Here is a 19,365-nt window from a genome sequence, read left to right on the forward strand (position 1 = left end):
AGCGGATATTTGGTGAGTGTTTAATCTCAGGGGGGATAAATCCGCGCATGTCTTTTTACATGCGCTAACTAACGGAGGAGGTGGACGTAAACATGCAATAAGTGACAGTGGCAACCAGGTAGTCTACTACGCAAGAGCGCAGCGCTCCCACCGGACCTCCTCACTGAACTTTACCCGCTGAGCTTTGACGCGATGGCTGCTGCTGCTGCTCTGGGGGAAGTTGGAGGCGTCTTGCACGGCATCGATGGTGTCGCTCAGGTCGGGTCCCATTTCCTCCTGACCCCACTTGGGGACAGTCCCACGCTGCTGGGGGAGCACCTTATTCCAGGGGACAGGCTCTCCCGGAGCACCACGGCGGATTTAACGCACCTGAAAGGGATTCTCAGGAGGAGACAGTTATACTGCAGAACTGGCTTTCACCTGGAAATACTTCCGGACGGCACAGTGCAAGGGACGAGGAAGGATCACAGTCGCTTTGGTAAATAAATATATGTTTTGACAGCCAACAAATATAAAGCAAATGTGTAGGTTTAAAGATATCTTTAAAAATTCTAATTTCAAACAATTCAAAACCAAAATAAAAGTGAGTCTGTTAAACAATGAGTGCTATGATATGGTCTATGAACATGTATTAATTGTGTCAGGAGGCTGCTCTCAGGGTTGAATTTGAAATTCAGAGTTACTTTGATAATGTTCTTTCATCTTTTTCAAAGTCTGAACAGAACAACTGTGTTATTCTTCTCCAGGTATCTTGGAATTTATAAGCCTTGCAGTTGGGTTGATAAGCATACGAGGAGTGGACAGTGGACTGTATCTGGGGATGAACGACAAAGGAGAGCTGTATGGCTCTGTGAGTACAATATTTGCTCATTCATGTTCGTCAAAGTCCTCATTTAGGACCATGTGATGACCACAAGTTCCCTTTTTTCTCTTCTCATATTTGTAGAGTTTTATTTTAAGATTGATTTATGTGTTTTTTTAATGTCTGCATCATAAGATAGGGCTTTTCTGATGTTGTACTCTTTGTTTTCAGGAGAAGCTCACAGCTGAATGTGTCTTCAGGGAGCAGTTTGAGGAGAACTGGTACAACACGTACTCCTCCAACCTTTATAAACACGGAGACAAAGGGACGCGTTACTTTGTGGCATTGAATAAAGATGGGACACCAAGGGACGGGACTAAATCCAGGCGGCACCAGAAATTTACACACTTTTTACCCAGGCCTGTGGACCCCGACCGTGTGCCAGAGCTGTACAGGGATATCCTGGGACACAGCTGAGACATGGGGGACTGGTCCAGTTCAGGAATAGCTGCTAAAGCCCTGGCGGGCAGGTAGCAGAGAAGAGGAGAGGGATGCAGGCGTGGGGATGTTGCCGGTGCAGGCTGGTGGACAGCAGCCTGCAGCAGCAGGGATAAAGGCACCGGGGCCTCTTGTAGGAATGCACGGGGCATCTCTCAGCAGCCGGGAAGACAGGCTAGAATGTCTGCACACTCGTCGTGAGATGAGGGGCTCGTTTGTTTCAGAGGCCGGGCGACCCTAAGAAGTACCTGCGTGGAATAGGAGACGAATTGGAAGCCATGCAGAGTGGTCAGGGAGCATCTTCTCTGGTGGGACAGAGACGTCAACTGATTTGGGGTCTGCAAGAAGCCGTACTTTGGATGTGGGTGCTGTGTCAGCGAGACGTTTTTTCAGAAGGACTTTGAAGGAATTCTGTTTTTTTTCTTTACCTGTGTAGACCTGTGTAAGAAGAGCAACATGTAACGATTTATTTATTCATTTTAGATACATATATATTTATGTTTTATATTTATTTATTTGAGAATATATTTTTTACAGTTAGATACATGCAATATAGAGAAAACCACTAGAACGTGTATCAATTATATAAAGACTGACACACTGTACCATGATGTCTTTTATTATGAGAAGAAGCTCAGCTAATGATAAACTGTAAACTGACCAACAATATGAAACATATCCGCAACATGTGGAAAACATCCCCACATCTGAAACTCATTTTGTCACAATGTGGCAACTGTGAACCAATTTTTATAAAGATGCCTTTAATGTTGACATATTCATGTTATCCAAACTCTTACTTGTGCTACAAGACGGATCAGTCAGCAAACTCTAAATACAAACAATAAATTGCTTATAATGTGATCAAATTCCTTTTGTTAACGCTTCAGATGTGTCAGCTTACAGCCAATGTTACGTTAAAGAACACACATTTTAACTTTTACCAGAGCCATATTTTTAAAGGAAGAATACTCTGCTCGTTTTGTTTATCACAGTTTAAACATATAAACCTGCTTACGAGACCAATGTTGTCTTTCTTTATGGACACCATTATGCTGAGGGACAAGTCGTAGACCTGATGCACGCATAAAACTTCAAAGGCTCCGACCTGAGTCCCCTGAATGTAGAAGCCGCGCAACAACAAGATCAGGGCCAAATACAACCTGACCTTTTGCTCGGGCCCGCCAACTTAAGCAGCTGTATAAAAGTGGAGGTCAGAGCGATAAGGATCAGGTAACCTCTGCGGGGAGTTTAAGGATGGTACACTTGTTGAAATGTCTCATTTAACGCGAGAGGTAGATGTCTTTCTTTTTTTTATTTCTCTTAAAAATGTTTATTGAAAAGTTTGTTCCAAACAAACTAAGAGCATGCTCTAGATTATATCTCATACCTGTGCACAGCTTCCTCCCTGGTTGGGGGAAGATCTGTGTTGCAGCATGAAAGCTCCGCCTGTGATCTCAGCGTGTGTGTGTGATGGCGAGCCAGTGGGGGTGTCTCGATGCAGGGAGTCGACGCTGCTGCTGCCAACTCTCTCCTGTCTACAGCGTGATATTGTGGGACTTTCCCACCTGCACACCTTGAACATCAACACACTTCTGTCGTCGATTAATGACAGCATCCCAGAGTGTATTATAACCTGCGTTGCGTGTGGACATCCCCTGTCCACCGGGTAAACACACGCGAGCCTATTGGAACATGAAAAAGGATTGTGGTGCGTGTTTCTGGAAAGAAACTGTCGCTGCTTGTCTTTCTGTAGCTCCAAAGAAAAGTTAACAAGCGTGAAAATGATGGACAGGGCGTGCTTCATTCCTGTGCCATCCCATCATTCCAAGCTAAGGGGTGTGTTTCCACAATAGTTTGTCCATGACTTTGACCTGCAGATGAAATACCGCCACAAAAAGTCTCATTACAGGGAAGTTTCCTTTGTGGCCATTAAAAGCAGACTGCCCCTCCTCCCCCCTTGTGACATTAAAGGTCAACCCTCTGAACACGCTGGAAATCCTGACTTGTGATACCTGATGCCCAGAAGTGCTCTTTGGCACTTGTTTAACCGATGTTTTCGGAGTCTACCTGCCCTCAGACAGATGCTTTTGTTCCCCCTACTCCGCCTCCTCCAGGTGGTCCGCGGCTCCTCGCTGAAAACACTTAAACCCCTCATCCGCAGCCACTCTGGAGGGCCGTCTCACACGCTTAATGGACGCTCCCTGACTTTCATCACCTCCTCAGCAGCGGCCTTAAAGGGCTCTTGAGGAAACCCAATCAAGTGTGTGTGGGTGTGTGTGTGTGTATGGCATGGGTCCACGGGCAGGTGTGGAAGTCAGTGATCTTCTGTGTCTATCTTCACAGGGCAGTCAGACAGCGCAGGTGTTCCCTCAGCGCTCAGGCTCTCACACTCTGATCTCAGGCCTGCTGTTTGTCAGCTGGGGATATGACTTAGCAGCAGCAGCAGGAGGAGGAGGTGGAGAAGGGTGGAAATACAGCCGGCTTTGTTGTCTGCCCCCAATTATCAGAGAGTGTAATTTCTATATTTAGTAGGCTGCGTTGGGGAAGACAGGGGAGGTGCCGAGAAGCTCACCTGTTGCTCTAAAGCCGTGGCCACTTCTAAGAGTGTGTTTTCGCAGGAATGGTGTCTGCAGCTTTGTGTCATTTCAATCCTGCAACTATTGATTTCAGGCTCTTTGTTGTTTGTTTATTCCTTAGTAAATTGCCGTGCGCACAAATTATGAGCTACATGTGTGTTTATAGGGATTACAGCAGAAGTGTAAGTATAGCGTTATCCACTTGATACTTTGGGGCTTTCATCTGAGTCCAGAGAGAGAGAGAGAGAGAGGCATTCTGGAACAAAATAATCTGCAGGTCTCAAATCTCACCAATCCATCCTTCCATCCTGCTTTTGTTCATGTTTTGCAGCATTAAAAAATCTTTTTGGACACCTGCTGAATTTAACTGCGTTTGAGTTCAATCATTTTTAGTGCCCTGTAGCTCAGAGGATTTTGCGGTCGGCCTTGCACAAGCAGCAATTAGTCCAGCATACCTGATTTACTGACATCCCACATCTTGAGCTGTCAGCTGCAGTGGAAAATATGCTCGTCTGTTTGCATCACCGTGGAGACACGAGTAGAAAACATCACTGTTTAGGTGTTGGAGGAATAAGAAGAAGAAGAAGAAGAAGAAGAAGAAGGAGCCAATGTGCTGTCAGGGCTATCTCTGAGTTCTAACATGGCACACATAGCAAACAACACTGTGATGCGTTCGGAGGCCCCCGTCAGTGACTGACAGTGTTTTGTTTTACTAAAGGGATGTGAACACACCGTACCTGGAGGAGGCTGAGAAGGAACAAACACACAGCTGCCATGTGTAGCATCTTACAGCACGCAGGTACAGAGACAGGTTGTCAGGAGGTAAATGGGATACTGTTGTAGTTATATAACTCATATGGAGACTCACAGGGCTCTGCTCAAAATGTGTGAGTTTAATGCTCCAGTTGTGACTTTCTTGGTTGATGAAAGGATAAAAACTTTACATTTAGTACTCTTTGAAATTTTAGATGTATTAAAACATGAAGCACTTGAAGTTAGAAATAAATCAAAGTGAAGATTTTAGTTTTTTTTCTGTTTGCGCTACATAATCCTACACCAGAGACACTTATTGACTCAATGAGTTAATCAGGAACAGGTACTCACAATAAATTACTCAATTAAACACAAAAGAGCAGGTCAAGGCCGTACTCTTTTTTATATTATTTAGAGAGAGACCCAACATGAATCCACCACGAGCAGCACTTTTGGCAGCAGAAGGAAAAACTTTTAACAGGCAGAAACCTCGAGCAGAACCAGCCTCATGTTGACCAGACGTCTGCCTCGACCGGACGGGCCGACAAGTGGGACAGAAGGAGAGAGACAAACAAAGAGAGCAACAACAACACACTTTATGTTCTTGTAAATGGACTGCACTTATATTTTACATCACATGTCACATTCACCCTTTCACACACACACATTCATACACTGATGGCAGAGGTAAACATACACATGAAGTGCCCAGCTATCAGTCATCACATTCAGCAATTTGGGGTTCAGTGCCCGAGGACACTTCGACATGTAGAACAAACTTCCGACAGAAAACCGAGCCGACTCTAACACTGAGCCATTGCCCTTGTTACATCAACAACAATAGCAGATCTTGCTAGCTACCTATACAAAACATATGACCATTGAAATGTAGCTTACAGCCTAATACCGCTGCTGCTGGATATGAAGCATGATAAGAGTGGTGAGAGTGAGCTACAACAGTAAATGTAAAACTAAAACAACAAGCTGAAAGATGCTAAAATGTCCCAGAGAGCTGAGGAGAACTGCAGAGGCAGGTGACCATTCTTTATGTATGTGTCGCTTCACAAACTTTTCATATTACACATAACTGATCCATTATTGATACGTTTGTTAGTGCCGGCTTCTCTAATAATCAAATAACAATAATATTAATACAAAATGCATAGTGACTTTAATAGTTACAGGACCATATTCCTTCTCATCAAGTATTTTCATGTTGTACACACATGTATAAAAGCTGAAACCTTCTTAAACCACTGATGAAGGGAATCCAGTTAACCCCCTCAGCCCCCCACATCTGCTGACCAAACCAGCGTGGGACTCCCTCTGGAGACGCCGTGTCACCCCTTCCTCTGGCCCATGTGTCCACATTACAAAGTCACAAATTAGGTCTTGACATTTGGGCGCTATAATTGCCCCCCGAAAAGCATGAGGCATCAATTAGGCTCTCAGCGCCATGACAGGTTATCCCTACAGGACATAATCGCCCTGCTGGACCGCTCGGCTCGACTGCCCTGATAGGCCAAACTAAACACACACACACACACACACACACACACACACACACACACACAAAGACACACAAGAGAAGAGTTTGTTGTTCGCTGCTTAATTTTCGTAGCCATCAAACCAAATGAGATGGTGAAATGTGCCATTGTGTTATATAAATAGATTGAGATTCTCATTTAACACTAAATGATGGCTGTGTGTTATCGTGTGTGTGTGTGTGTGTGTGTGTGTGTGATTGTGTGTGTATAGGCCATGTTGGAGGAGTGGCAGTAGGTCTCAGGGTGCTGCTGCACTAATAACAGCATAGTCCCCTTTGATTTCCAGACTGTGGTGCCGCCTGACAGTTCCTGCTCCCACGGGGCGTGGAGATCTTTAGGGTCAGAAAAAAGGTCAATTGGTTCATTTCCATCGCTTCTACTTTAAACATTCTTGTAGGCTTTGGAAGCAATTCAATCAGCAGCGAAAACACTGGTTAGCAGCGTGGAATTAGCAGCCGTCGTTAGCGATGCAGCACACTCATAAACAAGATGGATGTGTCCCACAGAGACATGCAACATAAACTGTGAGCAGATCTGCAAGAAACGGCAACATGAGCGCTGAAACCTGTTAGACTTAGGATTAACTTCACATTGTGCATACATGAAAAAAGGTTTCGAACATTTAAATATTATGTGCGATGTGATGAGGAATAACAATTATATATTTGATGTTTCTTGTTGTGATGATAGATGACAGAACTTTTCACACATACTATTTCAATCAAGGGCTGCAGAAAAGAGAAATAGATGTGCCAAACAAAAAGAAGATGTGTTATGAAAATGATACCCATTAACCATTTACTTTACCGTTGATGATAATCCAAATAGCGTCTTCAGGTAAGAGGACATTCTACCTGTGGTCACAAACTCGTACACTACGCACATTTACACGGACAAAGCATCACATTAACATGACTCAATTTAGATTAGACGTGATTATTTAATATTAAGAATGGTAAATGGACTGATTCACACACTGATGGCTCCAATCAGGATGTAACCATTCACGCACAGCCACATACCAGTAGCTATGTCTACATGAGCAATTTGGGGTACAGTATCTTGCCAAAGGACACTTCCACTCGTGGACAGCAGCAGCCCGAGATCGAACCGCCAACCTTTCAGTTAAAAGATGGCCGACTCTACCACTGAGGCACAGCCGCCCCAAAATGAGACTGATCATGCCCTGTGGAAAAAAACAAACAGAAAAGAGCAGGTCTGTTACAGCAGAAGAAAGACGTACTGCAACTACTGTGAACACTAACACACACACAAAGACTCTTATTAATATGTAATGGTTTATTTGTCTCTTCAATCAAGAGGAAAGCTATTTTATAAACCAAAAAAAAGTGCATACAACTAATAAAACAACAATAAGAAGACTGAAGAATTGATGTAAAAGCACCAATATCACACAGAACAAGCAAACGCGACGCTTCATTTTTACATTTCACAGCTTTTCGAAAAAAGGTTACATACTTTTGAGATCTGTACAATCACCAAACAGGATGTAAAAGTTAAAAGTAAAACATTACAGCTTGTAACGCTGTAAGAAAAACACATCTGTTCATTAACAGATCACCTCACTGTATGAAGTCAGGCTTTTTTCTCGATGGATCACCCCAAGTGTTACTGTCTACTTTGACCATAAGAGCTGCAATCACAGAGTGAGGAGTCCAGCCATGTGTAATACTCACTGCCTGGTTAGACAGCCTGATAGAGGAAGACTGTACTCTCACTGGCTACCGGTGAAAGTGGAAATGTGCTTTGTTGCCCCCCAGTCAGGCGGAAAATTGCAAACCCATTTGTCATTGTGTGCCAAGATGCAGAGGTCAGTCACTGGATTCCTTCATGACAAGCTTACGGAGTCGAATGTTTTTCCACGGCCTCACCCTTTCACACCTGCACCTTCAGGTAAAATAACAAAACAGGGGGAGAAAGGGAGAAAAGAGGGCTTAGAGCGAGCGACTTAAAGAAAAACGATCCGCAAGAAGAATTTACCGTGAAACTTTGCACGTCTATTGCCCATTTCAGCTCATTTGAACCCAATATACATTTAGCTCACAGTGGCAGATGAGATACCAGGTTTTGGCTGACGTCCAAGCCTGGAGAATACCACTAATTATTCCTGTCTGTGACCACAGAGCGCTCTTACAGGCTCTGAAGGATGTTGTTTGTTATCCTCTGGGTAAAAACAGCAACTGCTTGGTTTGAGGTAATAACAGAAACACTTAACAAAACTTTTCCACAGCTTGAGTGACTGCTTAATCCAGAGAGGCTCCGAGGCTGCAGCGGTGTTTCCCACAGATCTGACGCGTGTGGGACATCAAAGACACAGAAACTGATTCAGCTTTCAAATCAGTTTGATCATCTCAGTGTGTGTCAGTGAGCGCACCAAACAAATTTTTTTTTTCTGCTCTATAAGACTGTAAGCAGATTACTGACGCAATTTCATCATACAATTAATTTATGATTTTTAGGGGTTTAAAGCAAGACTGTAACTTTTTGTGGAACTGTGGCCACATGCGGTTATTACAGGGTGGCAACACAGGACAACTGATGCATTGCCTTATCCCATTTGTTGCAGCTGTCGGCCAGCAAGCATGCACGTTCTGTTCTTGTGGGAGAGGAAATAACTCTCCATACCAGCAGGTGGCAGTAGTCAAAAAAGAAACGTATATATATTTAAGGTATATTTAGATGGCTAATATGATAAAGTAGTGTTTGCCTAAAATGTTGACATCACTTTTACTTTTGTGATGTAGCTACTTCTAATCAAATGTCTCATAAAAGGTTTATATGGGACTGGTTGTTTGCCCTCCTCACTTCCATTTGTCTTCTTGATGTTGTCTGATGTCTGACTGCCAGCCTGATGTGCCTCGGCCCTGAGGTAAACCATCACTTTGAATTTTGGCTGAGAGCGGGATGAACCCATAGACTATAAAAGAAGTTGACGTAGACTCCGAGACGTCACCTACTGGCTCATGGATTTTAAAGCCTTGAGTTTGGTATTTTAAAGTGATGTCAGGACTTCAGCTCTCTAAAGACTGCCATTCTGTAAAACAGGACAACATGCTTTGTAAAGAAGATAATTGTTGTGTTGTAATATTTTAAACCATGAAGTTTTATCATAGAGCTGAGAAAAAACTGAAAAATGAGTGTAATGTATCTCAAAGCCTGTCTGCAGAGCAGTTCGGGAAGGAAGAGACACAGCAGGTGGTAGAACACAGTGTTGTGACCAAGTCATCTTTGCTCAAGTCCCAAGAAAGTCTCAAGTCATTTGGTCCAAGTCTCAAACAAGTCTCGAGTCATTTTTTCTTGGGCAAGTCAAGTCAAGTCAAGTCAGGTCACAGGCAATGTCAAGTTGAGTCCTTAGTTAATGCAAGTCAAGTCCCGCGTCAAGCCACTTTTTTCCACCTAAGATCCAGCACTCTTACCTGTAGTATCCGGTCTTTATAAAGAGAAAAGACAAGGTGTTAGCAGCTCGTCTAATAATGATATTATTGGCCAATTTATAAAACCTGTTCAAAAAGTGTGACAATGAATTGTATCTGTATTATCTTGGCACAGACACAGCCATTATGATGGTCTGCTCTGAGACCGTATTGAGTAGTAACGAGTACGACTGATGAAGCTTCTCTTTGGGGGCGTTGATATTGCGTGTTGCCATAGCGAGGAGTTTGACTGACAGCCAGTCATCAATCCTGACAATCACATACGGGGAGCTTTTTGAGTCGTCCAAATATGACTCCCAGTTTGTGCTGCGTAAGTACTTGATAGTTAGACAGAAACTTGACAACATTGAATTTTATTATTTTATATTTAACAGCTAACATTCAAACACACGCAAGTCATCCGAGTCATCATGCCTCGAGTCGAGTCCCAAGTCATTTTTTTTTGTCAAGTCAAGTCGCAAGTCTTCAAAACAGTGACTCGAGTCGACTCAGCAAGTCTCAAGTCCACATCTCTGGTAGAACATTTAATGAGCCTCAAACGTTAAATACAACATTGAATAGTGATCTACAAAAAGGTTACTTCTTATCTAACTATTGTTAAATAAAGTTTAATGTAGTAGTGTAGTGTAGTGTAGTTGCTCATTTTAACTCTGTTATAGCTAGCAATCATGCAGCTGTAGTAGCAAACCCCTGAGTGTGTTGAGTTAAATATGCTTCTTGCTAATGAGTTCAACTCTCCCTTAGTTATGTTCAGACTGTGTCGACCTGTTCTGAGTCACAGTGTTGCTTTATGTATTCATGTTCCTTTGCACAGTGCTTAGATAAACTCCTGTCAAGCAATCTTTAATTGAACAGACAAAACTAATTCTCCTTTACGTTTCAGAGGAATGTCTTTAATACCTGTGAACAGGATATCTCCTTTGACATGATTGCTGCACAGATAGAGTTTAGACAGGGCTTTGCCATACAGTGCATTAATCTTTACTTCTCACATAGTAACATTGAATTAATCACAGGGCTAAACATGAACAAGCCCCGGCGAGTTAAGAGGCACAAGGGATCCAAGAGCAGCTCCAGTCCCAGTTTGTTTTCAAGAACAGAAAACTGAGCCAACACAGACAACCAGAGGAATCAATGTGGATCTATTGACCTGTAATTTGCTCCACATTCCATCTGTAATTACATCACTAATACTGAAGTATGTGTTGGAAAGTACAAGGTGGATGGTTTAACAGTTTACACAGCCTTCATAGTGATTGTAACCTCTGATCACATGTAAAAAGGCCTTTTCATTAAATGAGATATGATTGACTTTTCAGTGTGTGAGCTCACTGCTGCGGCCTGTTCTGCCCGTGACCTCTGGGAGTGTTAGCCGGGCAAAGCGCTGTGGGGAACTTCAAACAGGCGTAGCAGCAGAGCTCAGATCCTCCTCCACAGTAATAACCTTGAGTGCTTCTGGAAGAAGGAAATCCCCTGGCCAGGAAAGACACATCACTCCACTACAGAGGCAGCCAGCCGGGAGGTTTAGCACAGCCAATCCACAGACTCCACCTTGAAATAACAACACACAACTACTGGGCAGCACAAATCAGTACTACAGTAACAGTCTGTGTAAACTCAGACACCACAGGCATTGAAACACCACGACTTAAGGTTAATAAGGTTTATTGTTAGAATCGCCTTCATGTTTGCTGAAGAAAAGAGCATTATGCCTGATCCAAGTCAGGAAGGTGAAGCTTCTTTATACAGCCAGAAGACCTAAGTTTGTCTCAGGGAGCTTTACAGTGTGTACAATACAATGCAATAATATCTATGTGTATATTTATTAATGCAGATCAGTAAAAGCTTGGAAATTAAAAGAGGAGGAAAATAGAACAGAAAGACTGATCGGGGGAAAATCAGCAGGAGCAACAGAGTTAGAAAAATAAGACACAATATTGCCCTATAATATTTAGACAAGGTAAAACTAGACCTGTGAAAATTCAATTAAAAACTCAACAATCAAGTAATGACATGATTAGTTCCTGGCCCACATAAAAACTGCAAACTCACTAATGGATTCTGTCGAGGACTTCCAAATCCATCCCTGCATGCTGCTTACGACTCATGGTTTCACCCGTCTTATCACAGATTCAGAGGTTAATCAGTCGCGCCTCCAACAGGCCTTTATTTTGCCAGAGCCTGCATTTTCCCCCAAGTATCAAAGGCAACGTGAAAAAACACAGCGAGAAGCTGCAGCTGGTGATAAGCTACAAGAGTTATACAAGACAGGAAGAAGAGTCAACCTTCAAGGGAGACTTTTGGACACTCAGTCTGAATGAATGTTCATTCATAGAGTAATAGTAGGGGGACTGAATGTCTTTAAACAACCTTTGTAATAAAAATTATTGAGGTATTACACTCAACACTGCATGGCTGTGCAAGAGGAAATATCAGGGAATCACCAAAGTCACAAGGATTGATCCTCTGGGGATCATGAATGTCAGAACAGATCGTCAATTGAGGGGTGATGTATTTTTAATAATAATAACAATGGGGATATACTATAGTGCAGTCTATATAAAGGCTAAAGTGGTCACTAAAGCGAAGCCTTCATAGTCGAGTACCCGCTACAAGAAGAAAACATAGCTTAGCAGATGTTGGACACACGGCGGATTTGATGACATTTCTCTTCCTTCTGCTCATAAGGCATGCATACCTCTCCACGACTCAGTAACTAATCATCATACAGATCTGGCCAAGAATAGAGAAGCTGAACGAACAGGAAATATCATATTCAAGCTTTCTAGAGTTTCACCTGTGCTTCCCAAATTCATTTCCCATGCTTCAACCTGGAAGATGTCAGTATTGTTTGCTCCAGTAGGCAGAAAATAGACTTCAAAGCCTCGAGGCCCGGGAGAGCAGTTTGGGGAGTGCTTCAAATGTTCCAGTGTTTGGGCGGAGGACCATTTATATTCCCACAATATTGTTTACTCTAACAGGCTGGTCAAGCTCACATTATTCTCTGTTTGGCTCCGGTCCTTCACTAGCCCAGGTGTTTTTATTGGATTCAAAGTTATCAGAGAGGTGATCAGGAACCTGCTGCCAAGTAGGCCGGTCGACCTCTCTGTGTAATGAAACGAGAAACATTTGTCGGGAAAAAGAAAGACATTGCATGGCTGGATCCTTCAGCCTTACTCCTGACTTATGTGGGCAGAGAGGAAAGTTGGAAAATTAATTGAAGTCACCAAAAAGAGGAATGAGCCAGGGCAAGTTCCTTTACATAGATGGTTGACAACCTCCTGCTCGGGAAGATCAAAGTGCTTTTCTGTGCACATTAGGAAAATACAGGGGACTCATTTCAAGCGCTCAAAGTGCCACATAGATGCTTAGCCACACATTCCCCCTGTCAGAGGCAAACAAAGACAGTTTTCTGGGAGGAGAAAGGCATGCCGTTTCCTCAACAGGCCTCACCTGTGGTGACCAATCACAATAGCAGCTACAATCCCCAGCCCTGAAGGAAGAAAGGTGAGGGTTTATGTTGTCATTGGTGGATGTTTTACAATCAGGTGTAATACATCTCACAGTTAATGTTTATTTTTAGAGGGACCGCTTCATTCCTTTGGTCTGACCCAGAGGGATGCAGTGTATAATCATAACAGGAGTGATAGCAGCGTGTTTGAATGTCTGCTGAGCGGCAGACGTTACACATTCATTCAGCTTCTGCTGTGTCAACAAGCAACCTGTCATCCTGTGAACTGGAAATGTTATTTGGATTTAGGCAGCATATGCACATGCAAATAATGAAGTAAAACACAAATAGAGCTAGATTTTACAGTTCTTGTCCTTATTTTAATAGTACATTCTCTTGATCCTGACATTTAACAGAATTTTATAATAGACAAGGATACTGAAGGTGCAGAAGGAAAACATTTATGATTATCTACTAAGATGGATGCAGTGGAGAAATATTTCTCTCTAAAATACCATGGAGTAAAAGTATAAAGTAGCATTCTGTAAAATGAAATGCCCCAGTAAGGTACAAGTAGCTACAGGTGGTAGGCTTGACACTGACATTACCCTATGTGGCTCTTATGCTGTAACATTTTAAAAAACAGTTGCTTATTTACACGCCCAGCAGACACGGTCTTGTCCAATATGATACAGTGCAATATGATACGATTTAATACAATATAATATGATGCGATGCGATACAATACGATACGACAAGAAACGATACGATACGATACGATGTGACGTGACGCGATGCAATACGACAGGGGTTCCCAAACTTTTCCATGCCAAGGCCCCCCAAACAGCATTAGCTTCTGGCCGGGGACCCCCAAACCCACAGACAACAGAGAGTGGGACAGCGTAGATTTGTTTGGCAGCATCCTCACCAAGCAATTCTCGGACAATGTCTTTGGTAGCTGGTAGAATCAAATCCTCTCCAATTGTGTGAGGTTTTTTAGCACGAGCAATGTGGTATGAGGCTAAAAATGATGCCTTCAGGGCCCGCTCGGCACGGTAGCTTGCTGTGTGAATGCAGCAGATTGCCTGACCAAATGCTCTTCTTTACGTCTGAAGAAGTCTACTGTTTTATCGGCCTCTGCCGGATGTTTTGCATCAAGTGACGCTGAAGTTTCGAAGGCTTTAAACACTCGTTTGAGAGGGTCTCCAGACAGAGGACGCATTTAGGGCAATCATGGCCATTTTTCTGTATTGCTGAATTTGAGAATCCGACATTATGGCAGTTTACGTGTTGTTAGGTTCAGGACAAATGGTTATTAAAAAAAAATTTAAAAAAAAAAAAAAAAAATTTACATTTTTTTTGCATTTCGATACGATGCGATATGATGCGATACGATGCGATACGATGCGATATGATGCGATACGATGTGATACAATACGACAAGATGCCATACGATGCGATGCGATGCGATACGATATGACACGACACAACATTATTGCTAACTGTTGCTTTGGGCTGTATCAAAATACAGACAATAAGCTGAAAGACGCACACAAAGTCACTCTGGCCATTGGTAATATGAAAATAATGATTAATGCAGCTTTCAGTTTAGCACTTAAACTTGGTTAATCTCTTTCCACCACTGACCCATGTTGGGAGATTTCCATCTCCACCACATTACTGTGGAGGTTTACACAGTTTCATTTGTGCTGCTCACAGCTATGAAAACTGTTTGGTAAATTTAGTAACAAAAAACATCTTTCCAGAAAAAAAGCCACAGTAACCTTTGTGTACTGATGTAGTACAAAGTGGTTTCAGCGAATACTGATTTGTTTCAATGTGGTAAGCACATATTCCATATTCTCAGAGACAGGTATTCTCTTGTCAGGTAGAGGTAATTAAGAAAACATCTTTTTATTAATAGATTTATTTGCCCAAGACAGAACCTCTGAGGGATATACAGTTGCAACAGCAGCACTCATGTTAAAAAATAACATCAAAAGCGCCCCTCAGTCTGACAGAGAGGCCATCATTGATTTCAACAGATAAAGTGTGATAAGCCACCTTTGAAATGTTGTTTCATGTGTGAAGATGTGGAGAGTATTCTGCTGGCTGCTCTCCTGGCACTGCCGCTCAGGATCTCACTGCAACACACAAATCACAGCCTGGGAAGCCCGGAGTTCCTGTCTGGCACTGCAACTCGGGGCCTCCTGGAATCAGCTGTAATCTGACGGAGCATCAGATCAATAATAAAACATTACTGATAGCCTCAAGCTTTGAGCTGTCTACAGACCGTGTAATGGAGGATATTCACACGTACATGGCTTTGATGGATATGACAACAGAAGAGCCGGTGAGGTAGATAAATCATGGGAGTAGACGACTGCACATGACCTTTTTTTTGCTCATTTAAAGCCAATGTCTTTCTATTGAGCCTCTGAACAGCAACAACATGCAGAAGCATTGTCTATTCTCTGCATCATGGAGGATCCACCCTGCTCTGATGTTGTAGGACAGAAGAGAGGGGAAGAAAAAAGCTGATGACAGGGTACTTTCATGTTACTTATCGTGACACCGTATCACAGCGATCTAGATGGGCCAGACAAAGTACCACCAGGTCCCGTAGCTTTGAGCAGAATCTCATCTGTTTCATCATATCTCCCTGCCTTTAGTCCTCGGGGGAGATGGGAGGTTGGTGGTCCTCGCATGGAGACCACAGTGAAAAAGAGGGGGAGTCTGAATGGCAGATAAGTCAAGTCTTATTCAAGAGGAGGCATCTGTGTTTTTAAAAGAACTTACAAATTTGGAGCTGGATGAAAAGAGAGAGACAAAAGCTCTGATAAACTACACACACATCGTCTCACGCAACACTTCGCAGAGGGAGATAGTGGGCTCATCTCTTAAATGTCCCTAAGGCTTTAAGAGGGAGAATATGAGGACAGGTACGACAGTGTTCAGGAAGACTTCTGCAAACATCTTCTGATGTTAAAAAAAGACGAAGACAAAAACAAATAAAACACCACCACCAAAATAATGTAGACACAATCATACACTATGGTTGCCTTATCCATTCCACTGTGTCTCTGACTGCGATGTGGAACAAGCTGAGAAGAAATTGACATTGTGTTGTGTCATTGACCTGCAGAGCCAGTCAGCATGTGCTGATGATGCGTGCAGACGTCACTATGTGTGTATCTCACCCAGCCAGGGGGACATTAACATCTCACAGGCCTCAAGAGTCATTAAGAGTGTGGTGTAAAACGCAAGGAGCCAGTAAGAGTGATAAAGAAAATCTGCAAATCTTTATACGTCCAAAATAAATCTCCACAGACACCTGCTATGCTCATTTTCCAAGACAGACATGAAAGAAAACAAGATTCTGCAGCCATGCTAGCTGCTCTGTGAGACAGTAGGTAGTAGGACTGTGAGCTAAATACTAATACCAGCAGGCTAACCAGCTAGCAAAGACAATGCTAATATGCAAATATTAAGCAGATATAATGTACACCATGTTCACCAGTGTAGTGATGTCTGCTAGCATGCTACTATCTGCAAATTAGCACAAAACAAAAGCAAAAATTGTGGGGGAATGTTATTGTCACTGCTAGCGTGGCTAACTAGCATCAGTACTAGTCAGTCACTGATCAGTGCAATACCACTAAACCCCTCACATTGCTGCTAATAATGTTTACTAGCACAGTAAGGCTGCAGGTATTTGGCAGTCACGGTATGTAATTTCCTCTTTTACTGTAGCTCTTGTTCATTGCTTGTTCCTGCACAGAGCTGCAGCGGGAAACCCCGTCGTCCACAGACAGGGAACACTCTGCTCACCTGCAGCGCTGCTTCCAGGTGTCAGCTTGTGACTGCATAATAAAAAAGCAATTTTTCCATGCTGGTAATGTATGAGTGAGAAGTCAATAAATAACTTGACTGCTGTCTTGATTTGTGTTCTTTCTTAGTTTACACTGTCTTCTAAAAGAACGTCTGATTATAGATTCACTCGGGCGATAAATTTGGAACAATTTGTCATCTTTTATCACACCCTTTATCCACCCCACTGTTAAATATATTGCAACTTAAATCGTACAAAATCAAACAAAACTGCAAACAGGCCTAATTTTAGATCTTTCTTAAGTGTGCTCTACATTGTTCATAGTCTTGGCTTCAGACGCTTCAGTCCCCAGCAGCAGCAGCGGTGGAATTTTTACATGGCAGAGATAAGGACAGACTGCTCTATTTGTCAGAGCAAGGGGCCCCTTAAGGGCCCGGAGAATCTGATGTCCACACACACTCTTTCCTGCACTCTGACATTTTCTCAGCAGTATGAGGTTACATACGAGGAAAAAGACATCTACATCATTAAGCCTCCTTTTCTGTGAACAAAACGGCCTCTCACTCCTGTGTCTGGTGACATCAGGACTAAAAGTCAAAAGTTCCCCAAAGATTGGCAGCAAAACAAAGTATTCTCCAAATGGGAATGGACAGGAGCTAGTATTTTTAGATGACCTATGTATCAGTCGCTATTTTTATCCACAGCCTCTGTTTGGTACGGCGACCTGTGACCTGGAAGGTTCTTACTGAATTTTAGAAAGGGGCAAAGAGCATAAAGTGTACTGAAGTACATCCCCTGGATTACAAGCGGTCCAGGGTGAGAGTTTGCAACCCGCAGTAGCTGCGGGCTAGCAGGGTCACAGCCCACCCAAGGGGGAGGGAAGACAGGGTCACAAAGGCTGAGGAGGATGCATGTTCCCAGACACAAAGTAGACAGCTCCAGAGCCCAAACACAAAACACAGGAAAGCACTGGCAGACAGGCAGAAAGGCTTTATTCTTGATACTACACCGAGTTAAAAGAACTGGCTTTATTTGGTGAGAAGATTAGTGCAGCTAATGTGGCAAGGTCGTGAAGACAATTGATACCCAGTTCAATGCAGGATCACTGCTGACAATTAATTGCACTTTAAATCTAAAGATATTTTTAATCAGTGCAGGACAGATTACAATTTGAATATCCAAAGCAAATCGAAGGACAACACATTCTTGCTTACTTGATTACAGCCACGTCCCTTAGGAAGGAGGGTTATAGGATCTCTGAGAAGGCGGCCATTGTTCATCATCTCCAGCAAAATGACTTCGTAAAAATTCAGAGAACAAAAAGGGACGAACCACTGGACCAATGTGATAGCAGCCCATGAAAGTGGAGAGCACTGATGGATGAGTGAAAAGTGCCTTATGTCAAATATAATTGTCCAGCCCTGAAAAGCAGGCTAGCCATGTCTGATGTGATTCCCTCCTGTTTGGCTCAAGTTACTTCCTGTCTGCTTTAAACTCGTGTTCAGAGACAATCAACTCCTGCAGAGATTCTGGGATGTGCTGATGTCTTTGTCCACCACGTAAAATGTTTTATTTAAAGATTCTTAAAGTTGGTTTCAAACCTAAAAGCAATCGTCTGAAATTTTTAGAGAAGAGCTTTCACTTTCCTGCTGGAAGTTACACGAGAAGATCAATTCAAAGTCGTATCTGCACACTAAACAAGAAGCCACCACTGTGGGAATTAGGGAATTAGCTAGCTCTTGTTCTGTGTGAAGGTTACAGAATTCCCCTAGTCTTATCTCCACAGCTCATTAATTAACAACTTATTTTGTTAATCTTATTATTGCGTTAAAAAGCTGAAACCAGGGGTTCCATGTGCTGCAAGCTGTGAGCAGTGACAGTGACTGAATTGTTGGTTATTTTACAGATTAAGCAACTCACTGAGTTTCCCTTATTTCAGTTTTTGTGCTAAGCTAGCAGGAAACGGTTGGTAGTTTCATCTTTTTTGATAAATGATATTTTCAACTAAGCAACAATCAATGCAAAACCAGTCGAGGCAGATGGCTCTCCACCTATAAGCCTGTTTAAAGTCCTGCTTGTTGTTGCCAGATGGCTTGTTCATGTTGACTTTATGATTGGTCTCTGTAAATAATATTATACAGTATGCGATGTAGACCTGCTCTATCTAAGTGTCATGAGATCACTTCTGTATCTCGGCACTGTACAAATTAGATTTGAGTGTTCCTCCTACTAACTTGCAATTATCACAATATAAAGCAGATCTGGTGGCCTTTGTAACTCTTCTGGCAAGACGCCTGATTTTGCTGCACTGGAAATCACCCACTCCTCCTTCTCACTGTACGTGGATCAGGGATATTTTGTATTTTATTAAGATGGAAAAACTAAGATGTGTTATAAGAGGATCAACAAAAAGATTTTACAAAACACAGCATCTCTTTTTGGACTATG

General features: G+C 42.7%; 1 protein-coding gene across 1 annotated transcript; it reads left to right on the forward strand.

Moving 5' to 3' along the window:
- The first annotated feature begins 192 nt into the window (after nucleotides 1–192).
- Nucleotides 193–1,279, forward strand: fgf20b (fibroblast growth factor 20b). Its single transcript, XM_069670297.1, has 3 exons — nucleotides 193–478; nucleotides 747–850; nucleotides 1,034–1,279. Exons 1-3 carry the CDS (start codon nucleotides 193–195, stop codon nucleotides 1,277–1,279), a joined length of 636 nt encoding a protein of 211 aa, XP_069526398.1.
- The last annotated feature ends 18,086 nt before the right edge of the window (nucleotides 1,280–19,365 follow it).

The sequence above is a fragment of the Semicossyphus pulcher genome, unplaced genomic scaffold, assembly GCF_022749685.1.
Source record: "Semicossyphus pulcher isolate SPU_LCO1_2020_fin unplaced genomic scaffold, fSemPul1.0.p SCAF_2, whole genome shotgun sequence".
NCBI classification, from domain to species: Eukaryota; Metazoa; Chordata; class Actinopteri; order Labriformes; family Labridae; genus Semicossyphus; species Semicossyphus pulcher.

What these genes read in the sequence shown, in the direction of transcription:
- fgf20b (XM_069670297.1), top strand. Translation starts at nt 193, where the DNA reads ATGGCTGCTGCTGCTGCTCTGGGGGAAGTTGGAGGCGTCTTGCACGGC. An exon ending in GAAGGATCACAGTCGCTTTG is followed by an intron (nt 479 to 746) that starts GTAAATAAATAT and finishes ATTCTTCTCCAG; the next exon opens with GTATCTTGGAATTTATAAGC. An exon ending in AAGGAGAGCTGTATGGCTCT is followed by an intron (nt 851 to 1,033) that starts GTGAGTACAATA and finishes CTTTGTTTTCAG; the next exon opens with GAGAAGCTCACAGCTGAATG.